At 37.2% G+C, this 26,131-nt stretch overlaps 1 protein-coding gene across 2 annotated transcripts in view; it reads right to left on the bottom strand.

Moving 5' to 3' along the window:
• The window catches only part of LOC123529229 (protein SSUH2 homolog), a 92,372-nt gene that overhangs the window by 27,188 nt on the left and 39,053 nt on the right, over positions 1–26,131 (bottom strand). For both annotated transcript variants that reach the window (XM_045309464.2, XM_045309463.2), the window contains exons 3-7: positions 14,287–14,442; positions 12,181–12,247; positions 9,202–9,331; positions 2,336–2,521; positions 1,733–1,902 (exon numbers count right to left, since the gene is read on the bottom strand). In XM_045309464.2, coding sequence (XP_045165399.2) covers positions 1,733–1,902; positions 2,336–2,521; positions 9,202–9,331; positions 12,181–12,247; positions 14,287–14,442 — 709 coding nt within the window. The remainder of the gene's footprint in view (positions 1–1,732; positions 1,903–2,335; positions 2,522–9,201; positions 9,332–12,180; positions 12,248–14,286; positions 14,443–26,131) is intronic.

Raw genomic sequence — 26,131 nt, 5'->3', positions numbered from 1 at the left:
CATTGTTAAATTTGATATAATGGTAATTGTAATTTAATTGGCCATTTCTCCATGTAATTGTAATTTAATTAATTACATTTTAAAGTAATTGACCCCAGGTCTGGCCACGTGACTTCAGTTTGCAAATCAAACTACTTGATAATGCATTATAGATTATTTATCAAAATGGAAGAGTTATGCAACACTCTGCCTGATTGGACGAAAGTGTCAATTTCTTTCACTCTGTTGATTGTGCTACGCTGAGTGAAATGTAAACAAAGCGTTTATCCTAAACGACGCTGTTCACAGTTTTAAAGCTAACTTTGGCTCAGTATATTTAGCAAGAATATTGATATATCTCAAAATGATAAGTAAGTTTAATAAATATGATAAAAACCTGTTCAAATACCAACATATATCAAATTAAAGAAAGAACTGAATACGGTCTGCGTATCACATGAATAGGGTGTGATAAGAGTCTTTTATGTAGAGAAGTGCTTTTTAAAAGATTTTCCTTGTTACAATTGTCGTCTGTATATGAAAAGGTTTCTTGCTTTTGTGACTTATTCAGATTGCATATTAAAATGAGTACTTGTTTGCTTTGATATATTTGTTATAAATTATTTAACTGATTTATTATATATGAATATTTTTCTTTAGTATGGTATGCAAATATTGAACTCAGTTGAAATCTGTTTTATTATATATATGCTATATAATGACTGAATCTCTTTACACTGAAATGAAGGTATGCTGCATACAGTTTATCTATGTGATATGACTATTTTCAAACTTTGCTTATGAAACAGAAATACTGAAATTATTAAAATTGTATGTTTTGCTTGACCTTCACTTTTTTTATAGGTGTGACGTCATTGTCCAAAGATTCATGAATAGCGAATATGCTATTTGTTAAAGCAGGATCAGTTGGCCTATTTTAGAAACAAATAAAAATAATAAATAAAAAAAAAATCCTTTAATTGATTTTTTTCTCATGTATTCTAATCAAACTTGATTTGGAGCATCTTTATTAGGCCCGCAGCCAACTTTGTTCAGCTGGGACATTTGACCCCTTTTAGGGGCTGCTAGAGCTAAAACTAGAAATGCCTTTATACAGCGTCTCATGAACAGCTTGGTAGATCTTTGTCATACTTGGTCTGGAGCATCATTATAAGGTCCTATTCCAAATTTATTTATATAGGAACTTGGGTCCTATTAGGGACCACTATAGCTAAAAGTAGATATGCCTTTCTTCGCATTAACCACTAAAATGTAATGGATTTTTATCAAACTCCATGTGTAACAATATCATAAGGTCTCCTGCTATTTTGTTACAAATGGGGATAGGGACCAATTTAGCTAAAAATATAAACACATTTAATGACCTCTTCTCATGAACCGCTTCATGAATCTTCATCAAACTACTGCTGTAATTATTCGTCAAAGGATAAACGAAACAAAACTGCAACCCTGCGAAACCTTTGCGAAAAATTAAAAGAGAACCATTTAAATTGTTAAAGTGCGGTGTTTAGTTTTGCAATTTGAAAAATGTTAGATGAAAGATGGATGTTAGATGAAAAATTCATAAACTTCTTTCCTTATTACAATTCGCCGACCATTATTTTTAAAGATATTTCTTGTTTTAGGTAATAAAATACCCTACCCTACCCTACCCTACCCGACCTATCTACCTTTCACTTTCATATTAAAATCGAGGCGTTACGAATCCGACAGCCAGTTAAGTTATACGTACATTCGTTGCCCAGTTCCAAAGCAAAACGGGCAGTTTTCTTCATATTCGTTTCCTTCAGCATCGGTAGCAGTTCTATTTCCACTTCCATCACAACTGTCACATTCAACTCTACCCCACCCGTCACAATCATCACATGTCTCCCACCCTCGGCCTTTACAATCCTTACATTTCTGAAAATGATAACACGTATATATTATTATTTCACTGACTTGCTGATAGGTCGACGGTGCAGAGTGAAAACAGGGCTCTCATGAGAAGATTACCATGTTCTATGGTTTGTCATCTGGGCGTGTTTGGATAACTCAATCTATGTTTCACAATAACAGAACGACCTCAAGTTGCATTAAAGACGTAATGGAACGTAAATAGTAAAGAAATAGTAATGGCGATGGCCATTTTGCGTAGATTCATTTTTGCTGAAACATGTAATTCCGTACCATTTTATTATTAAATATTATTACCTACTATATAAGGCTACAGTATGATTTATGCAGATAATGGTTTGTTGTCACGTGTCAATCCGTAAATGTCAAGGAATATTATTTCAACGTTTTTCTATGTAATGATATCTTGTGTTATATCAAAAGGTATTTAACTACTGACCTTGACTTTTGCAGTATGTGGGACCTCCTTCTTAATTTTATCATCCTTGAATTCCTTTTTAGCCGAAACAGGTATATCCCAAGGCTTAGGCGCCTCACCATTTTCAGGACCGTCCACATGTCCACCTTTATATGGAACCTTTTTCTTTTTTGTTGATCGGTTTTCTGAGAATGTTTCTAGTATATACTGAAACGAAATATACAAACTTCATTAGCATAATCAAAGCACTGAGAGTACTGATGGGGCGGTGCATTTCAGCTGTTTTTGTAACATTCTTAGATGAAAGTCAAATACTGAGATAGGAACCTGTGGTTTGCGCAAGAGACTTCATCTGACCGACAATGACACTCATGCCAAATATAAGATAGACTGCATGATAAAATGTGAAACACCACATTTTATCAATTATATTCAAAGAGTTTAATAAATTCAACGTAAAATAGTCACAAATGTAAGATGAATTCTTTTTATCACATGTTAGCCTTTCTTGTCGAAACACCAAATATTCGACTTTCTTCTGCTATATAAACAAGTCAATTTGACCGACGTCGCCTATACTATAAATCACGTCAATGTCAAAGCTTTATTACAACAGTGTAGAATCGTTTTTATTTAATGGCTGTATTACACTCCTGCAACGCCATTTATGTAATAAATAGAGAATATTAGGGTACTGTCATATAAATTTAAATTTATTAAGCGAGTCAGAGAAAATATAAACAAGAGGGCCATGAAGGTCATGTATCGCTCCCCTGAGCTACTGACCTAAAGATTATCAAAATTAACATTCTGACCAAGTTTCACTAAGATATGGACATAAATGTGGTCTCTAAAGTGTAAACTAGCTATTCTTTGATTTGACCCGGTGACCCAGTTTCTGACCCGACATGACCCAAGTTCGAGCTTGACCTAAATATCACCAAGATTAACATTCCGACCAAGTTTCATGAAGATACAGTCATAAATGTGGCCTCAATAAGCTTTTCCTTTGATTTGACCTAGTGACCGAGTTTTTTACCCCACCTCACCCAAATTTGCACTTGACATAAAGAATATTAAAATTAATATTCTGACTAAGTTTCATTAAGATATCTTCATAAATGTGGCCTCTTTAGTGTAAATTAGCTTTTCCTTTGATATGACCTGGTGATCTAGTTTTTTTATTCTAGATGACCTAGATACAAATTGGACCTTACGATCTTTAAGATCAACATTCTGACCAAGTTTCATGAAGATATAGTCATAGATGTGGCCTCTACAGTGTTAACAAGCTTTTCCTTTAATTTGAACTGGTGACCTAGTTTTGACCCAAGATAACCTGATATCAAACTCGTCAAAGACTTTATTGAGGGTAACATACTGGCCAAGTTTCATTAAGATTGGGCCCAAATTGTGTCCTATGGAGTGTAAACAAGCTTTTCCTTTAATTTGAACTGGTGACCTAGATTTTGACCCCAAATGACCCAATGTCAAACTTTTCTAAGATTTTATTGAGGGTTCCATTCTGACCAAGTTTCATTAAGACTGGGCCAAACATTTGACCTCTAGAGTGTTTACAAGCTTTCCCTTTGATTTGACCTGGTGACCTAGTTTTAGAGCTAAGATGACCCAATCGAGAACTCATCAAAAGTTTTATTAAGGGTAACATTCTGACTAAGTTTCATTGAGACTTGCTCAAAAGTGTGAAAATTTCTGCGTGATAACTGTTCACATTGGGAAAAAATGCCATTTATCAGGGTTCGAATTTAGCCTGATTTTCTACTTGCATTTTTTCGCAAGTGGTATTGTTTTTAACTTGCTAAATGAAAAACAACTTGCATTTTCCGCGACATGTTACTTTATTAGAACATTAACACAAACATCCACGTGACAAGTCCAGCCAATCGTATTTGCGCTATATAAATAGTAACTTATTAATAGATTACCAAAAAACCCACCGGATGCGGTAAACGTCATCAAAATTGGCGCAGGTACTTGTCAGCAGTTGAAAAGACATGCGCACGGGACATGTATCGAGAGTAAATGTCCTTTTTACGACGAAAGATGAAAGAGTGCTCCGAAAGAAAGAACAGTGTAAGATCGAGACGACCGTTAGAAATGCACATTATTCTGCCAAAAATTTTCACTCGAAAAAAAATGCTGGTGTCTGAATCTCACCTTGCAGTTTGAAATGTGCACTCGCATTTCGCGAGTATGGGAGCTTAAATTCGAACCCTGTTTATGGAAAGAAGTTGTTAGTGTAAAATAACTTATGGTGTCCTAAAAGTTGAGGGCATCTACAGCGCTATTTAAATCATACGACATTTAAAATGGTTATTCAGTTTCAAAAGATATTTGAATAACGAAACAAGAATATCGTTTTTCATTGTACACTAATAGAATGAGGTCCAATTGATTGGATACCAATTTGTGAAAATGTGCGTTTTGTAATATTATTAAACCGAATGCGACTGGAGCCGTACACCTGTTGACTTTCAAAGAACAACTACCTTTGACGATGTAATTTAATGCTCGTTCATGATCATCATCAAATACATTCGACTACCCAGGGGTGGCAAATTCAATTGTCCGTATTGCCCAGGTTGTCCCAAAGCTTGTACGGACGAGTCTAATTTGACTAGAATTTACTATATACATGTAACTACTATACGGACAAGTACAAATTTAAATAGCAACTGACAAAAAGGACAAACAAGTCAAAATCAGATTTTGCCACCCCTGCTACCTTGCATAAAAATCTGAAGATTAATACGTCAAACCGTTACAGTGTACGAAATTCAGATTTGAATCCACTAGCCTGTTCGAGCTATCAGACTGGAAATTTTCCAAGCCCAACACCAATTTCACTAGCCCGAACTTTAATACCTTAAAATGTCATAATTTTTGCACCATATAACATTCTGTTTTACAGACATCTCTATGCATGTTTGAAGTAATAAAAAAGACATACAGTACATGTCTGCCATATGTTTTTGAAAAATTTTAACTCTAAATACTCCAGTCCAGATCAGCATCGTCAGAGTCCAAAAGCATCGGACATGACACTCCTTGCCAAAACAAAATCTAAACTGTTACGCCCAATTTTTTAGGATCCGCACTCGCCAATTACTGCAACTCGGACTGTTGACAATTTGCAAGATGTAATAACGAGTGCTGAATATACATTTACACACACGCTGATAGCATAATTTAAGCTCCGCCTACTGCAGGTACTTGTGAGATTTTCGCGAGAAGTATGAAAGCTAATCAAATCATCTGTTACGCTAGAGATGATTGTATTCAGCCAATTAGCGCTGCGGTTACGTCTTTGACACTGTGTTTGATTGTCAACACGTGAGAGTGCAAAACCAACAATAATTCCATAAGCGTTTCTCAGTCTGGATGCAGTACTCGTTTAATTAGCATGATTTTTTAAACAAATTAGGAAAATTCGGTAGCCTGGTCGGGCTTGTACCTGCAGCAAATCGGTAGCCCGAGCTGAAATTTGGTAGCCACTGGCTGTCAGACTACCGCGAATTTCGAACACTGCCATTATCTATCTATTTATACTGCATTACCCCTCTTTACGAGTATTATGTGCAGCTGCGGGCCTGTACAAGAAATTTAAAAGTAGAATTGACAGTAGAATACTAGAATACACAAACAGCTAAATTATTGAATAGAGCCTAAATAAGTTGAAATAAATCAAAAATATTATAAAATAAGAGTAGTCCAATGTACATGCTCATTTTACCTTCAACATTCATTAATTTATATTTCATTTTTAATCTGCATTGTAACGTCTAAAAGGGCCCTAATACGTAGAATGAAGCATTTTCTCAAACGTAAAATATACGATGTACGCAGATTTAAACAGTTTAGCCTACCGTTATTTATCATATTCTAGTAATATATCGTTTAAATTTACCTTTACAAACCCTTATATTCAATGTATGCCAATTGTGTAGAGTTTTCAATACACATTCCACCATTTTTCAAGCATATGCAGCAGGTTATGATAATAATATATTTAGATGCGACTTAGACGAAAAACAACGTGAACTATTTGCCAACTGATTTAGAGCGAAAATATTTCGTCTAAAATTGATTCTCAAAATAAATTGTATTTACACAACATTCGGAATATACCGGCAATGTTGCACACCATAACACAGATACACAGCGATACATACAGTTGAAAGAAACAACTCTATATTTTTATTTAACATGAAAAGTAACTTTTATTTTGTAATTATTCACATATGCAGTTGAAAAAAGGATTATTTTCGGTGTAAGTAGTGTTCTTTCACTTCGGACTGGGTTATGTTGTTCGTAATTTGAAGAATAAAGGTGACATGATGTGTGTTCACTTCTGGCTACATGTTATAAATGCCGATCCGATAAGACCGGACATAACAGATAGACGTCAAAATGTTAAAATATGTTATGTCAGGTCTTATTGATAGGACTAAAAATATGAGCTGATAAACAAACGCTAACCTTGTTTAACTTTTTGCCCGACCTCTCTGTTCTGCTTAACATTCTTGAATAATTTTGATTTGCTGCCTTGCAAAATTTTGTCCGAAGTTCAGTTGTTTATCGAATTACCCATCTTCACCAAGCAAACAAATGACGTGACTTATACACACGCCATCACGCCGCTTGACAGAACAAATAGGCAACCCGTATCCTCGATGATTTTATTCAATAACACTCCATTCCAGATGCAATATCTTCCTAATTTGAATTGCAGAAAGCTAAAATCCTGAACAAATGCTAAAAATGAGTCACCTTTCGTTTCCTCAAGCGTTTCCGTTATAAAAACTTTTATGTAGTAATTGCAAATATGGTATGCATACACTATACATTTGTACCATGGTCTCACGAACCTAATAAAAGTCCAGTTTATAATAATAATCGCATAGATATGTTTTTTGGCAGTTATTGGAAAGAACAAGATGGCGTCGTTTTAAGAAAAAAATTTAAAAAGTAGTCCGCCAGGCTACAAGTCACTGACTTGTATATATTTTTAGACAATTCAGATTAAAACCATGTGGGGTTTTCCCTCATGACGTCAGAGTGTAAAAATAGTCTGGTTTACCTGCCCCTCATTCACTGTCGTACTAAAATACATAGTACGACGGGAACCAGACAAGTCTAAAATAGCCGCAATATAGGTCATATTCATCCGCTTTGTTTTCGGTGCTCTTCTTTATGAGAGGATGTAGAAAGTGGATGCGCTTTGCCGTTTTGCACTAAGAAGTGACGGGCTTTCATTTTCCCGTCTTAATTCCATTGGAGGCGGAGCTTACGCACCGCCCCAAAAATAGAGTCACTGGTAATGCGGGGAACTTGTGCTCTAGTGTCTCTAGTAATACGTAATAGTAATACGCGATGCTTGCTAAAAGAGGTCCCTTTAAATATTATGTATTTGTACACAGGTCTCATAACTAAATATTCAAAATACCAACAAGATTATATTGATGCCCCTATATCGCTCGCCTGAATGCTTGTTCAAGTAAGAAGGTGTAAGTAAAAACATAGAAATTAACTCATTCATGAGTCATAACTCTATTATTTTGCAGTATTGCCCCTGATCTAAACTGTCTGTTATCTGGCAACAATATACATGATGTGTTAGTATAGTGAAGATTGCCCCTGAAATGATGTCTCCTACATTGTCACGATATGGAATATTTTTCCCCAAAATTTTCCAAAACCCTAAAGGATTTCTTAAGGCGAAACAGTTCTCTGCAAATAAATGATACTCCTGGGATTTCATGCCGTAGTGCCAGTAAGAGCAGAGCCTTGTTACCGCCTAAACAGTTACCCCGAGCCAGACATTTCCATCCGCACCTGCATCCAGTGAAAGATTCTTATATTGTTCTTCTTCAAATTAGTCTAAGATCATGTTCACACATACACGTTTGGTGTAAGTTTTTTGATAACTGCCAAAGAAATGTGGCCTTTAATGTGCTAAGCAAGTATGAATTTAAAACAGACTTTTTTTTACTAAATCAAACCAGAATCATATGAAGGTTGTTTAAAAATATATGTATACGAAATGAGATCTCCACTTAGGTGCTTAGGTGGGCTAAAAAGTAGCCAAACGTAATATTGTATTCTTGGAAATAGAGTTACATGTACTGGTGTTATGATTTATGCGATTTACACAGCAGACATAAGCAAACCTGAACATAGCAGACATAAACAAACCTGGACATAGCAGACATAAGCAAACCTGGACATAGCAGACATAAACAAACCTGGACATAGCAATCATAAACAAACCTGGACATAACAGACATAAGCAAATCTGGACATAGCAGACATAAGCAAATCTGAACATAGCAGACATAAACAAACCTGGACATAGCAGACATAAACAAACCTGGACAAAGCAGACATAAGCAAACCTGGACATAGCAGACATAAGCAAACCTGGACATAGCAGACATAAGCAAACCTGGACATAGTAGACATAAGCAAACCTGGACATAGCAGACATAAACAAACCTGGACATAGCAGACATAAGCAAACTTGGACATAGCAGACATGAGCAAACCTGGACATAGCAGACATAAACAAACCTGGACAGTCTTGCAACATTTCAGACATGCTTATCTTACCTTTACAGGATTTTGAACAATTTCGAGACATCAAATGGTAATTTGATTTAGCTTTTAACCTTATTTCTGAAAGAAGTATCCCCTTTGGATATTTAATTGTATATATAAAGGTAAAAAGCCTGAAAAGGGCAATAGAACAAAGTAAAGTGTGTCCCTAAACTGTTACAAGAAAGGAAATATGGTTTGAAAATACGTGTTGTTTCTTAAAAGTGAAATGTTAACTTCAAAATTAAACTCTTAAAATGGATTTTTCTTACATGTAAGGCAGTGACTCCTTTAGTGGAGAGGATCTTGCATTCTTTCGCTGGCTTGCTTCCGTAGCACAGCTGGTCATCTACAAACTTCTCTAGAGCCTTCTTACAGTCATCTTCAGTCAACTGTGCTGTGCTGCAAAAAGGGAAAAGAAGACGAAAATTGTACAACATCAAACTGTCTCTTCTGGTATCACACAAGAAATATTCCCGTCAACTTTTGTCGTTGCATTTCGTTTCCGGCCAAAACTTCACTCGGTCCCCTGTTTCACCAATGACACCTCAAATGCCTTCTTTGAAATAACTTTTGGAAATTATTACCTAGTTATGTCTTTGCAATGAATATATTACTATTTGCAAAAAAAGAAACAACAAAAAACTATATCTTAAAGTCGAAATTACTGAAACCGTCTACCACATGAAATAAGCTACTCTTTTCTTACAAATATTTCAAATGCATCAACCAGTACACATAATTATATTTTACTGTTCACCAATAATACGTCATGTACTAATCAACATTCTAATACGATCAGATTCATTTTCCTATTAAACAAAGAAGGCAGAAAACAGTGAATTATCATACAACAAATCACTGTTCTGACGTTACAATTATTACGTCATGGCGTTAAATGGCATAGCGGCGCGCTGGAAAAGAAACCGATTGAAAACGGGCAAATATTTAATGAATGTCGTCAAGGATGTATTTAAAAATCCTTGGTAACGTGTTAGAATCGAAATAATATATCTCATTTAGTGATTTGCTCTTGAATAAATCATTGTTTGTCGTTCAGATGCGTATTATTATATCACTCCCCTTACAGAAGAAAAAGGCCTGCTGCGTACTCTTGCTGTGTACATACAGCGTATATGATGCGTACATGATGTGTACTGAAATCAATAGTACGCAGGATATACACCGCACATACACTGATAGTACGTTTGTAGTACACTTTTGACATGCAAATGAGCTCTGCCGCGTACTACTTGCTGCGTACATGCTGTGGACTACATAGTACACAGGATGTACGCTGGAGGAACTTAGTATGCGGGAAATAGTACGCAGCATATACGCGGCACATACACTTTTCACATGCAAATGAGCCTGCGGTGTACTACCCCTGCGGCGTACATGCTGTGTACTCCTGCGGCGTACATGCTGTGTACTCCTGGCCCGAGTCCTGCGGCGTACATGCTGTGTACTCCTGCTGCATACATGCTGTGTACTCTTGTGGCGAAACTGCTGTGAGAATGTAAATTCCTTACCCCACCAACTTTCGTATGCAAATGCTGATCATTTGGACAGAAAAAAACAGAAAAAAGATAAGTGACATGCATCAATAAGTATTTACCCTTACCAAAATAATGTAGACTGATGTTATCAAATAAATTAGTATGCTTTTCTCCATCCACTTTTAAATGAAATAAATCAAATTTTGTAGCATGTAATTTGGTAAACATTTGAAGAAAATGGCATAACTGCATCAAGGGGAAACAACTTTAATGCAACTAAATATAAGTGTTATGATTTATTATAGACGATGTGTGCGTAGTATGTATTTATTTTGATTAAAATCCATCTGAGAACAATCTAGGACTGGAATTATATAAACACTTATACACTTTTACGTCCGTAAAAAGTAGCGCACCAAAAAATTGTGGATTGATTTTTTCCAATGGGGCGAGCGCAATTAGCCAAAAACGTTCTGAAAATATACGAGCGGCAAATCCGATGAACAACTTTTTAATTTGGTGAGGCCTTAATGAGTTAACATAATGAGCATTAAAGCCTTTATAAAACATGATAGAATGGTGTTTTGCTTAAGAGTATTCAAATAACAGTGAGAGCTATTAATTCTTCTCATTCGGGCGCTGTTGAGGCATTATCTTGGTAATTATTTCATGTATTACAAAATGTAATGCAACGAAGTTCAAATAAGGCTTTTCAATTATCCAAGTTAGAAAGCTCCAGGATTAATTCAAAATGAAAAAGAATATATTTTTACACTGCATGCAAGGTGCAGCTCAGAAATCACTAAGATGTAAGCTTCACAAATGAACATTGCAAATAGTTTGGCAAATTTTCATTGTTCAGAATACCGGTAATCTGAACTATTCTATGCTATTAAGATAGAAGTTACTCGGAAATCAAGTTCTTGCTTCCAAAAAAAAAAAAATGTACAAATCCTTCCTGCATGAAGTGTACTTCAGACTTTTACCTAAAAAAATTCAAAGTATAAACACCAAAAGAAAATGAACAAGTCCCTCCCGCGTATATGAAGTTTACTTCAGACTTTAACTTATAAAAAAAACACTAAGTATAAATGCCAAAAGAAATTGTACAAGTCTTTCCCGCGTATATGAAGTGTACTGCACAAATTTCAAAGTATCTGCAGTGTACATGCAGTGTACTATTTTCTTGTACAAGTCCCTCCTGCGTACATGCAGTGTACTCCTTAAATTTTCAGAGTCTGTGCTGCGTACTTGAAGTGTACTAGTGACCTCCTGCGTACATGCTGTGTACTCGTCGAAATAGTACGCGGCATGTACGCGGCATGCGGTGTATGTAAAATGTACTCCTCTGGCGTACTACTGTGTTCGCGGCATATACACAGCAAATACGCAGCATGTACGCCACAGAGGCTTGCTTCTGTAAGGGTCGGGCTGCGCCCTCGTGATATAATTCCTTCGCATCTGAACTCCAAACAATGATTTATTCAACGACAAATCACTGGATGAGATATATTATTTCTTAAATAACATGCACAAATAAATACCGTATTTATTATAAGAAGTATCAAAAGGTTAAACCACGAGTTCTGATAACATAAAGGTAGAAATATAAGGAAAGGTTACTGAGAAAAGTCTGAGAAAAATGCAAAGCTTTCAATGAAATATTATTTCAGTAAACAAATTGAAAAGGGAACGAAAAGTTGTTTAACGTGCTTTTATTCTTTGAATTAATTAACGCGTATTTGTACTTACTCAGAAAACGTCATTGGAGGTTGCTCTCCTGTCGGACCTGTTGGGGCTTGTGGCGGCTTGACATCCGCTAAAATAAAGTACATATAGAGCTATACTTAAATTGTAAGTATTTGTCTCTGTAATTTTCTGAATAGAGACTTTCACAGAATAACTTTAGAGTAGGGTGTACTGAATAACAATGTGTCATTAATAGAAAGAAGAATTCAGATGGCAATAAGACAGGCATATAAGTTGACCAAACAATTTTGTAACTGCAGTCTCGTGGTTTCGAGCTCCTCCGGGGTCAGACTCACACCTCAGACAACATCAGTACTATTGTTTTGTTTCACCAAATGTATTCAAAAGTGATTCTAGTAAGCTTAAGGTTTTCATTGCAATCAATCTGAAATAAATTAGTGTAAACAAAACATGTCGGCAAAATGTTTGTGTAGGCTACCATTTATCTTTGTATGGCCTATGATTTTGGAATATATTAAAATGTTAATTCGGCCGATTATATTCAACAATGTTCCTAATAACAATGCCTCTGTGTAGTCGGGAAGTATTTTTCTGTCTTCATGTGGCATAAAGAAACGCAATGGACTAAGACATTTTTCTTCGTTTTCTATCAAATATTCATTTTATGGCACAATTTTCAATAGAACTTGTAACCCTATAGAAAACGTTTTGACCCGGTTTGTCATGAGGCTTAGGGTAACAAATTAAAACAAGAGCACCGCCTTGCGGGTGCTGACGCTCATCTGATTTTTTTTGTATAATAGAAATATTGTCCTACCCATGATTTTCTAAGTCTAAAAAGGGCCATCACTCTTGCAAAAAGCAGGATAGAGTTATGTTTCTTGATGTACAGTGTCCACTTATGATGGTGAAAAACTGTTGCAAGTTTTAAAGCAATAGCTTTGATAGTTTATGAGAAAAGTTGACTTAAACATAATATTCAACCAAGAAAATGATTTTTCTAAGTCCAAAAGGGGCAATAATTATTGCAAAAAGCAGGATGGAGTTATGTTGCTTGCTGTACAGGGTCAGCTTATGATGGTGAACAAGAGTTGCAAGTTTTCAAGCAATAGCTTTGATAGTTTAAGAGAAAAAGTTGACCTAAACATAAAACTTAACCAAGAAATCTGATATTTTCTAAGTCCAAAAGGGGCCATAAATCTTGCAAAAAGCAGGATAGAGTTATGTTTCTTGCTGTACAGGGTCAGCTTATGATGGTGAACAAGTGTTGCAAGTTTTAAAGGAATAGCTTTGATAGTTTAGGATAAAAGCTGACCTAAACATAAAACTTAACCAAGAAAACTGATTTTCTAAGTCCAAAAGGGGCATAATTCTTGCAAAAAGCAAGATGGATTTTATGTTTCTTGATGTACATGGTCTGCTTATGATGGTGAACAAGTATTCCAAGTTTCAAAGCAAAAGCTTTGATAGTTTAGGAGAAAAGTTGACCTAAACATAAAACTTAACCAAGAAATCTGATTTTTTTCTAAGTACAAAAGGGGCCATAAATCTTGCAAAAGCAAGATGGAGTTATGTTTCTTGCTATACAGGGTCAGTTATGATGGTGAACAAGTATTTCAAGTTTCAAAGCAATAGCTTTGATAGTTTAGGAGAAAAGCTGACCTAAACATAAAACTTAACCAGGCAACGCCGACGCCGACGCCGACAACCGCTCAAGTGATGACAATAACTCATCATTTTTTTTCAAAAAATCAGATGAGCTAAAAAAATGAGATGGTAGGCAGAACAATCGGGGTTTGTTACAAGTTCGGATTATTCTTTTCTGTTGGAAAAAAAACAACATATATTTATGTGTAATTGGTTTTAGCGACCAATAAACCAGATATCTCTCAATGTCTTTAGACATTGCTTCTTTCCGAAATAAAATCCGATCAAGAACAACTCTCGTAGGAAAATGCTTAACCATTTCGCTACTACGTTAATTCGCGATAAAGCGCATAATAGCTCTCTCTAATGACAACTGGAAATTAAAAGATGGCAGAATTTTCATTTCCCCTACTTCTTGTTTCAATACAGTACACTAAAATTCGACAAAGAGATTTTATAAAATTGTTACATACTATTCAAACGATATATAATCAAACTTACAATCTCCGTGGAAAGCGTTTCCACCATATCCAGGTATGTCATCAAAGTCTGGATTTGCCCTGTCTTTTTTCGTTTTCTTTGGCTTTTTCTCCTTTTTGCCTTTTGGTGGTTTGTCACCTCTCTTTTCCTTTTCTTCATCCGCACCTGGTGCCCATTCTGTAATCACAAGGAATCTTAAAGCAGAGTTTATATGACTCCCAGTTTGCAAGTATGATTGTTTCTTCAACTCGCTTCACTCACATGTTTTCATTTAGTATTATCTATACCACTCCTTAGACGGATCCCTATAAATGAACTCAAAAATGAACTTTAAACGCACCAAAATACCACGCCCCCAACACAAACTCCTGGACCAGACTCTGTCTATATTTACAAAACGGTCATTCTTCAAAAGAAATAGCATTATTTACTTCAAATATTAACACTGTGTGTCTGCTAAAATGGTTTTTAAACATACTTTTTTGTCAAGCTCTTGACGAAGGTAAAGAGCTTGTGCAGTATTTTGTGATATTTCTAAAGCTGTCTACGGGGTCTGGCACAGACGTCTTACACACAAACTTTCTCTAACAGAATTCTCTGGAAATCTCCTAGACTGGTTCAATGACTACTAATGTGTTCATCAACAGCGAGATGTTCTACTTGGGGTCTTCGATAACCTTATTAATTACAAATGCTTTGGTACCACAAGGCCCAATACCTGGGCCTCTTCTATTGACAATCCTATTATGGATACGGAAATCCTGAACTCGGATCTAAACCAAAGGTAAGTATTGGGCAGAAACCGGGTTAGTGCAATTTAATCTTAATAAAAGTAAATGTGCTGATATCCAAAAGATCCCGAAAGCAGAGCCACCCATCAGTTTTAATGAACAATACTCAAATTTCTGATAGAGAATCTCACAAACATCTAGGAATCACGGTATCAAAACAAGAGTTGTCCGTAAGACAGCGCGCTCCACTATTCGGCGATTTGATAGTAAAATGAATTTATGTCTCAATAAGAGACCTCTACTTTAAAAGGAAGATACACCAAGATATAAAAAGACCCTACTACCCAGAGGGGTTAAAGGTCAAGTATGGAAGGGGTAATGATGATGACGGTAAAGATATATTTTGAGTTTCAATTCATTATCTTATACAGTCCAGAAAACGAAGTGTGTCAAACAATTTAAGTATTAAGGCGTAAAAAAAATTGTTTGTTTCGATATCCCGACCTACCCTTAATTTTTGGCCCGACCCTAAATGTTTTTATGGCCTTGGAGAATTTTCTTTTCCAACTTTTTAACAAGAAGTTGCAAAACTGCACTTTCTATGCTTTAAACATGGTCAGTGATGTTAGAAATCAACTTACTGGTGCTCTAAAGGCATACCCCCTTATTTGTATTCATGTTTTGACACAAAAATAATTTCCGAAAAGTCTCAATTAAAAAAAAATCAGAAAAAATAAAATTTTCCGACCTACCTACCCTAATTTTTTTTAGCATGTTACCGGAAACAAAAAATTCTTTTTTAGGCCTAAAGGGGCATAATTTGGTCAAAAATACAAATTAGAAGTATGGGGATTATTACCACACATGTAGATGATGATGATAAAGATACATTTTAAGTTTCAAGTCATTATCTTATATTGTACTAGAGTTATATCCAGAAAGCAAAGATTGCCAAAAAACTTTAAGTACAAAAGGGGCATAATGCTGTCAAAAATACAATTAGAGTTATGGGGATTGTAACCACACATGCAGATGATGATTACAAAGAAATCTTTTTAATTTCAAGTGATTATCTTTTAAAGTACCAAAGATATGTCTATAAACGAAGCTTTCGAAAAATTAACATGAAAATAATTCCAAGTATAACTCCTTGGTGACCTTGACCTTGGGTATAATGGGCCCAGCCCCTGTACATACTTTGTTTGTATGCTGGACAATGTTTATGTGAAGTTACAGTAAGATATAAGCAATAATAACAAAGATATGACAGAAAAACAAAGGTTGCCGAAAAACTTTAACCTTAAAAATAACCTAAGAATAACACCTTGGTGACCTTGACCTTGAGTATAATGGGCCCAGCCCCTGCGAATAGTTTGTTTGTATGCTGGACAATGTTTATGTGAAGTTACAGTTGGATATAAGCAATAGTAAGAAAGATATGACAGAAAAACAAAGGTTGCCGAAAAACTTTAACCTTAAAAATAACCTAAGTATAAACACCTTGGTGACCTTGACCTTGGGTATATTGGACCCAGTCCCTGCACATACTTAAGTTACAGTAAGATATAAGCAATAGTAACAAAAAAAAACCCCAAAGGTTGCCGAAAAACTTTAACCAAAAAGGTCACGCCGACGCCGGGGCGAGTAGAATACCCCCCCCCCCCCCCCTATTCTCCGAATAGTGGAGCTAAAAATGGTCTTGGTGAGAACATACTTACAATATCAAACACAAAGCTTTGTACCGGATCAATATTATGAGAAAACTTCAATTCACACTAGACAGAAAGTCCCAATATTTTATCAGACCTGACTAACGATATACAGACATCGTATAGGATAATTGACACGAAAAGTGTAGACGGAGTTGGAGCAGATACAGTTAGGAGTAGCAAGCATTATTACAGCAAGTACTATTATTGCAACACGTATTATTAGAGCACGTGATAAGCACGTATTATTACATCACGTATTATTGTAAAACATTTGCAGAACGTATTATCACTGGAGCCACGGACTTAGCCTCATTCTCCAATCTTTACAAAGAAACTTGTCTTGAAACCCTCAAATCTAGAAGACGAAAACATAAGTTAGTAATGGTCTATAAAACGGTTAACTGTGTAGTCCTTCACATTCCTCTGAGTGTTGAGGATGTCACTCCTTATAGGTTAAGAAATCGTCCCAAAACCAAAAACATACATTTATGTACAATGAAACATTCAGTTCCTATCAAACTCACTCCTTCATTACACCATCAACGAGGTCGTGGAACAAACTACCTACAGAAAGCAGAAGCGGAGACAGCCTTGGCATATTTGAACAAACTCATCTCCAACCATACAGAAGTACCTTCATATTACTATCATGGCACTCGAATCTCATACAATTCATAACCCAAATACAATGTTCTCAACAAACATCTTTTTTTCCGAAAACATTACTGATGATCTCTTCTGTCAATGCGATAAAATTGTTGAAGGTTTATATCCTTTTTTCTTCAACTGCCATCTATTTTCTGACCAAGCGACTATTCTCTTGCGCCAGCTACAGCAAATTGTAAAGTTTACTCTGTCAGCATTGCTCCTCGTGAACCCCAGTCTCGGAGACGATATATAAATGCCAAGATATTCGACTTTGTACATGCATACATGTCTAATACAAAACGGTTTAAACAAACATTATTACATGTGTAGTTTCACGCCAAACCTTACAACTGTTATATCAGCGAACATAGCTCTGTTACAAACAAGAGGGTCATGATGACCCTATATCGCCACCTGTTACACTTGGCATTGGAATCATCAAGATAAACATTCTGACTAAGTTTCAAGAAGATAGGGTCATAAATGTGGCCTCTACAGTGTTAACAAGCTTTTCCTTTGATTTGAGTGGTGACCTAGTTTTTGACCCCACATGCCCCAGTTTCGAACCTGCCCTAGGAATCATCAAGATAAACATTCTTACCAAGTTTCAAGAAGATAGGGTCATAAATGTGGCCTCTACGGTGTTAACAAGCTTTTCCTTTGATTTGAGTGGTGACATAGTTTTTGACCAAACATGGCCCAGTTTCGAACTTGCCCTAGGAATCATCAAGATAAACATTCTTACCACGTTTCAAGAAAATACTATAGGGTCATAAATGTGGCCTCTACGGTGTTAACAAGCTTTTCCATTGATTTGAGTGGTGACCTAGTTTTTGACCAAACATGACCCAGTTTCGAACTTGGCCTAGAGATCATCAAGATAAACATTCTGTGCAAGTTTATATCAAACCAAAGCATAAATGAAACCTCTATATCGCTAAAAATGCCAAAATTAGAAAATTTTGCCCCTTTCAGGAGCAGTAACTCTAGAACCAATGATGGAATCTAGCCGGTTTTCGAAAGGAACTAAGATCTTATTGTGATTTAAATTGTGTGTAAGTGTGGTTAAAATCGAATGTAAAATGTCACTTCTATCGTGTTCACAAGGTAAAAATTAACAAATCTGGCTATTTCAGGGGTCAATCAGGGGCCGTAACTCCGGAACCTATGATTGGATATGACGGATTCATCATGAAATCCAAGATCTATTGTTGTTAAAGATATTTTGCAACTTTGTATCAAATCAAACCATAAACAAGAGTGCCGCCAAGCGGGGCAATATACGCCCGAAGGGTTACACCAGAGGATGGGAGCAAAATTTAAAGAACTTGAGTGTTGAAGCCCAAAGGATAGGAACAACAAAAAGAAGAAATTACAAAAAAAATTCTAAGTCCACAAAAAAATTCTTACCAGGTACAGTTATGTCAAAATACATCTAAAAATTGGATGTACCATCCATGTTGTACCACAGAAAAGTGGTCTCGGTTTTTCCCTACGGCCAAAATAAAAAAGTTAGTTTCAAAATAAGCTATCTATAGTAACAAAAATGGGAAGTAATACAAAAAACAATTATTGTAAGAGAACAAAAAAGGGATTTGCCAAATAAAAACAAGAGCACTGCAATGCAGAGCAATATACACAAAGCAAATTCATATATGACCTTTGACCCCTAAGTGTGACCTTGACCTTGAAGCGAGTCATCCAAAACATGCTCTCTGCACGTCGTCTCAGTGTTGTGAACATTTGTGCCAAGTTTCTTTAAAATCCTTCAACCAGTTCAAGAGTTACAGAGCAGACACAGCAAAGTCATATATGACCTTTCACTCCTAAGTGTGACCTTGACCTTGAAGCTAGTCATCCGAAACAAGCGCTCTGCACGTCGTCTCAGTGTGGTGAACATTTGTGCCAAGTTTCTTTGAAATCCTTCAAGCAGTTCAAGAGTTACAGAGCGGACACAGCAAAGTCATATATGACCTTTCACTCCTAAGTGTGACCTTGACCTTGAAGCTAGTCATCCGAAACAAGCGCTCTGCACGTCGTCTCAGTGTGGTGAACATTTGTGCCAAGTTTCTTTGAAATCCTTCAAGCAGTTCAGGAGTTAAACAGCGGACACGAAACACACTCATATGACCTTTGACCCCTAAATGTGACCTTGACCTTGAAGCTAGTCATCTGAATCAAGCGCTCTGCGTGTCGTCTCCGTGTGGTGAACATTTGTGTCAAGTTTCTTTGAAATCCTTCAAGGGGTTCAAGAGTTACAGAGCGGACACGAAATTGCTAACGGACGGACGGACAGACGGACGTTCTAACGAAACGGTATTTATGTGACACCCCCATTGTTCTCTCTATTGTTCTAACAGTCACATAAAAAGACAAGAGGACCATGATGGACCTGAATCGCTCACCTCTTCCCACATGACCCAGTTTTGAATATGACGTCGTTTTTTCTATTATTTGACATAGTGACCTTCTTTTCGAGCTCATGTGACCCAGTTTTGAACTTGACCTAGATATTATCAAGATAAAAATTCTGACCAATTTTCATAAAGATCCATTGAAAAATATGGTTTCTACAGAGGTCACAAGGTTTTTCTATTATTTGACCTATTGACCTAGTTTTGGAAGGTATGTGATCCTGTTTTGAACTTTACCTAGATATCATCAAGGTGAACATTCTCACTAATTTTCATGAAGATCTCATGAAAAATATGGCCTCTAGAGAGGTCACAAGGTTTTTCTATTTTTATACCTACTGGAATAGTTTTTGACCGCATGTGACCCAGTTTCGAAACTCACCTAGATATCATCAAGGTGAACATTCAGATCAATTTTCATGAAGATCCATTGAAAAATATGGCCTCTAGAGAGGTCAAAATATTTTAATAATTTTAGACCTACTGACCTAGTTTTTGACCGCAGTTGACCCAGTTTCAAACCTGACCTAGATATCATCAAGATGAACATTCAGACCAATTTTCATACAGATCCCATGAAAAGTATGGCCTCTAGAGAGGTCACAAGGTTTTTTTATTATTTGACCTACTGACCTAGTTTTTTAAGGCACGTGACCCTGTTTCAAACTTGACCTAGATATCATCAAGGTGAACATTCTGACCAATTTTAATGGACATCCATTCACAAGTATGGCCTCTAGAGAGGTCACAAGGTTTTTCTATTTTTAGACCTGCTGACCTAGTTTTTGTCCGCACATGACCCTGTTTCAAACTTGACCTAGATATCATCAAGATGAACATTCAGACCAATTTTCATACAGATCCCATGAAAAATATGGCCTCTAGAGAGGTCACAAGGTTTTTCTATTTTTAGACCTACTGACCTAGTTTTTGACCGCACGTGACCCAGTTTCGAACGTGACCTAGATATCATCAAGATGAACATTCAGACCAACTTTCATACAGATCCCATGAAAAATATGGCCTTTAGAGAGGTCACAAGTTTTTTCTATTATTTGACCTACTGACCTAGTTTTTGATGGCACGTGACCCAGTTTCGAACTTGACCTAGATATCATCAAGGTGAACGTTCTGACCAATTTTCATGAAGATCTTGTGAAATATATGGCCTCTAGAGGGGTCACAAGGTTTTTCTATTTTTAGACCTACTGACCTAGTTTTTGACCACACGTGACCCAGTTTCGAAGTTGACCTAGATATCATCAAGATGAACATTCAGACCAACTTTCATACATATCCCATGAAAAATATGGCCTCTAGAGAGGTCACAAGGTTTTTCTATTATTTGACCTACTGACCTAGTTTTTGACGGCACGTGACCCAGTTTCAAACTTGACCTAGATATCATCAAGGTGAACGTTCTGACCAATTTTCATGAAGATCTTTTGAAATATATCGCCTCTAGAGAGGTCACAAGTTTTTTCTATTTTTAGACCTACTGACCTAGTTTTTGAAGGAACGTGACCCAGTTTCAAACTTGACCTAGATATCATCAAGGTGAACATTCTGACCAATTTTCATGAAGATCTTGTGAAATATATGGCCTCTAGAGAGGTCACAAGGTTTTTCTATTTTTAGACCTACTGACCTAGTTTTTGAAGGCACGTGACCCAGTTTCGAACTTGACCTAGATATCATCAAGATGAACATTCTGACCATTTTTCATAAAGATCCAATGAAAAATGTGACCTCTAGAGTGGTCACAAGCAAAAGTTTACGGACGGACGCACGCACGGACGGACGGACGGACGGACGGACGACGGACGACGGACACCGCGCAATCACAAAAGCTCACCTTGTCACTTTGTGACAGGTGAGCTAAAAAAGGTCACATAAACAGAACGGAATGAATGACATCAAAGAGAAAGTACCGTTATGCAGTCACTTAACCATCATTTCGCGGGCACGGACAGGCAGACAGACGGACACCGGCGTCATAACATAATACGTCCCTTCGGGCGTATAATAAAGTCTCTATATGGCTGCAAAAGCCAAAACAGCAAATGTAAGGGGCCAAATCTCTGGAACCCATGATGGGATCTGGCCAGTTTTTGAAAGGAAACGAGATATTATGCCAATACAAGTTGTGAGCAAGTTCGATTAAAATCTTTTGTAAAATGTGGTCTCTATCGTGTTCACAAGCCAAAATAGAAAATTTCGGCCCTTTAAGAGGTCCATGATGGGATATGGCCAGTTTTCGAAAGGAACGGAGATATTATGCCAAATCAAGTTGTGTGCAAGTTTGACTAAAATTGATTGCAAAATGTGATCTCTATCGTGTTCACAAGAAATTATGGACAGACGACGACGGACGGACGGACGACGGATGAAGGGCGATCACAAAAGCTCACCTTGTCACTACGTGAGATGTGAGCTAAAAAAGAACCTGAATATCTAAAAAGACAATGGTCATAATAAACTTCTTCCGCTCTTATCAGTAGTATAGGGGCCACTTTGGGGGCAAACAATCGGGCGCCATCTTGGATGACCTAGTTACTATAATTAGTAACTCATTTGCATATAAGAATTCATAATAAGTGCGCGTGTGCAGCGGCCATTTTGAATTCTAATGACGTATTTATGAAAATGCTTAGGAATGTCTTGTATACTTATCTAGGGCGTGTTCGCGCATATCGAGGGTCAGCCCTACAGGTCACAATAGCCTAAATAGTTTTCCCTATATATTCTATATAAAACTGATTTTTTTCAAAGAGCTAGCAAACAGAGCTAGACCCATTTCAGAGAACAAATCCTTTCCTCATTTTAAAGAGTTATGATAAAACTGATATAAAATGAAGAGAAAAGTAGGGGTCATGTATCTTCTAAGAGAGATTTCTCTGGTCACATTACTGTAAACTGACATCAAAATCACACTTCTGTGACCCGGAAGTACTACTCATACTAAAATTGAGCTTGACTTCACCGAATACAACCTGCTCTCCCACGTTTCCTACCAAAATGTCAACAATACATCCACAGTGAAATTTAAACAAAAATTAGCCTCAATTTAGACCTCTGTTAAGCGAAAAATTAGTATTCAAATACTTGACAGCCATTACGCGACTAGACCAGATGGCTCACACGCTGGTTCCTTTTAGTTTAGTTAGGCCCGGAGATAACACGAAAACAAAGCTATACGCATGCGTTATAAAGAACCTCTAGTATAAAAATCATTCGAAAGAAAATGTATAATATAATTACGTACAGCTGACCAGTCATTAAAACTATACGAGAATACCTATTTATAAAATGAAATTAAAGGACAAACTATTACCCACTCAACGGATGTAAACCCGTCGATATCCCACGCTAAAATGAACCAACACTTTTAGAATACAGATTAAAACCGTCGTTTCTAAACATAAAATAGCCAATCAGAAGGCAGCGAAACGAACCAATAAAACATCTCCAATAAAGTCGTTTTGACCAATGAAAACGTCGAAATGTTAACCAATCAATCCTCTCCCTCCTCCATTCCTCCTCCTCCTCCTCCTCCTCCACTTCACTCCTCCTCCTCCTCTACTCCTCCTCCTCCTCCTCTTCCACTCCTCCTCCTCCTCTCCTCCTCCCCCTCCTCCTCCTCCTCCTCCCACTCCTCCTCCTCCTCCTCCCTCCTCCCTCCTCTCCACTCCTCCTCCTCCCACTCCTCCCTCACTCCCCTCCACTCTCTCCTCCACTCCTCCTCCACTCCTCCTCCCTTCACTCCTCCTCCTCCTCCCTCCTCCTCCACTTCCTCCTCCTCCTCCACTTCCTCCTCCTCCACTCCTCCTCCTCCTCCTCCTCCTCCTCCTCCTCCTCCTCTTCTTTCTCCTCTGCCCCAAGAAAGCGTAAGAATGATAAACAGAATAAAGCAGTGTCTTTTTGATAAAAGATACTTACATCGATTTCACAAATGCATCAGTTTGTCATCAGTCTTTCTCTAGGATCGATAACATGCGGAGACATCAACGTTATGTCCACGGAAATGACGAAGCCACTGACAGCAGTTTTTCACCGCCATTACAAGCATGGGACATCTCAAGAGAGACCACGTTTCAACATCCGTTTTCTATGGTCGTTTCTGGACCAAGTGGTAGCGGAAAAACTGAATGGACAAGAAAACTGTTATCATCAAATCTTGTAAGACCTCAGCCTGAGCGTATCATATGGTGTTTTGGACAATGGCAACCGTTGTATGATGAACTTCGGCGTGAAATTCCCGGGGTCGAATTTGTACACGGTATTCCAGACTACCTAAACGATTCCCAATACATAAATGGTCATCGAAGGAACCTGCTGGTCTTTGACGACTTGATGACTGAAGCTAAATGCGATCAAAGAATTGCTGATCTCTTTACCAAGGGCAGTCACCACAGGAACATATCTGTCGTATATCTCACCCAAAATTTGTTCCCTTAAGGTAAAGCTTGTAGAGATATCGCTTTGAATACGCAGTATCTGGTGCTATTTAATAATCCTATTGACAGACAACAAGTTGCTACATTGGCCAGAAGAATTTACCCTTCGTCTAGTAACATCTTTATGAAACGGTTTGAACGAGCGACATCAAGACCGCACGGTTATTTGGTAATAGACTTAAAATCGAGCAGCCCAGAACAACACCGTTTACGCGAAAACATTTTCGAGGCGATCAATCCAGAAAAGAGAAAACGAACGAATGATGAATATAAACAAGAAGACTATTTCAATGGAGAAGGATACTTATCTGACAAAAATGATGACAAGGATAAAGATGAGGAGGAGGATTATGATGACCATGATGATGATGATGATGATCATGATAGTGATGATGAAACAGAAAATAGAAATAATGTTACAAGCTTTGTAAAGAAACGATCTTTGATCAAGGGACCTCCAGGTAAACGTAGAAAAGTTGAGATTATAGAAGAGCGATCACGCCGTGAGATATGGGATAAGCGTTTTCAGTATCCTCTCAGACAATCTATTAAAGAACAATTCAGCGCTAAAGTTAACAACTATACGGAACAAGGGCTCTCTTTTGAAGACGCGTACCGTCACACCGCTAATGACGTGCTGCCTGAACTAAGAAAGAGACTGAGACAAAATTATGCCCGATTTCTATTCGACTTTTATGAGCTACAAAACGACCCTACTCAGCAGCAGATTATACAGTCGGCTAAGAAACTTAAAAATCAGCACGGGATGACTGTCAAAGAATCTATTCGGCAAGCCATTGCCCTTAGAAAAGACCTTTTTGTTGAGTTGTGGACCGATCATAAAACCAAAGGAGACTATTCAATGGAGGATAATAATAAAGAAAGTGATGACGATCAAGAATCGGATGATGATGAATGAACGTTGTAAGAAGGATTGGCGTGCTTTAACTTTCACCGTGTCAAAATGGGTTCCATAGAAGTGTACGATTATAAACAAGAACAATGGGTCCCGGATAAACCGGACCCTGAAAAATGGATACAACATTTCAAAGACCTGAGGGACGGATACGTACGGCCTGATCATATGGGCCGTTACTTTGTAGGAAGCGGTGCATGTCTAAGAAAAATGGCCGAATTAAAAGAGGAACGAGAAAGGGAATCACAAGAACAAAAAGGGGAAGATCTCCCCGTAGTTAAACTTGTGACACCCGTAGCCCAAGCGGTTGATATTGCTAGGTCGGAAATAAGACAGTCACGAAAGCAAAGTGATCTAAAGCGACATAGGTATAAAATGGACACACCTTTGAGTCGTGATTTAGACAGCCCAAGACGTAAGAAATATCGCGAAAGCATGACCCAAGATACTATAGATTGGAACACCTATACATTTTAAAATGAATAACTACGAACTCGAGGAAATGTTAAAAGAGTACCCTATGACAATAGGCGCCGCGGACCAACTTCAAATACGTAGAGGACAATACGTCATTTCGAATACAGACACGAGCCAGGGATCAGGAAAACATTGGGTGGTCTTTTACTTTCCAAAAAGAGGGCCCGACGAATTTTTCGATTCACTAGGTAATAGACCGGAGCACTACAAAGTTCATTTTGAGCAAGCGTTAAAGAAGCGTTATTGGATGAACTTCAGTCAAATACAGGATACGGATTCAAACATATGCGGGCTGTATTGCGTATATTATATTATGAACCGATGTTCCGGACGAAAAATGAAGGACATTTTAAAACCGTTTGATGCGTATCGCAAGAAGTCGAATGATGAATTTATTGTTTCTTATTTTAGTTGATACATGTAGCCTGTTTTAGTAATACAAGCTTTGGCAATAAAAAATTAAAAGAACAATATGTCTTTGTTATTAATAACCTATAAATTCGAATATGAT

This window comes from Mercenaria mercenaria, chromosome 13 (genome assembly GCF_021730395.1).
Source record: "Mercenaria mercenaria strain notata chromosome 13, MADL_Memer_1, whole genome shotgun sequence".
In the NCBI taxonomy this organism is placed as follows: Eukaryota; Metazoa; Mollusca; class Bivalvia; order Venerida; family Veneridae; genus Mercenaria; species Mercenaria mercenaria.
The sequence above is the reverse complement of the archived record's forward strand: the minus strand, read 5'-3'. Positions and strand labels throughout refer to the sequence as shown.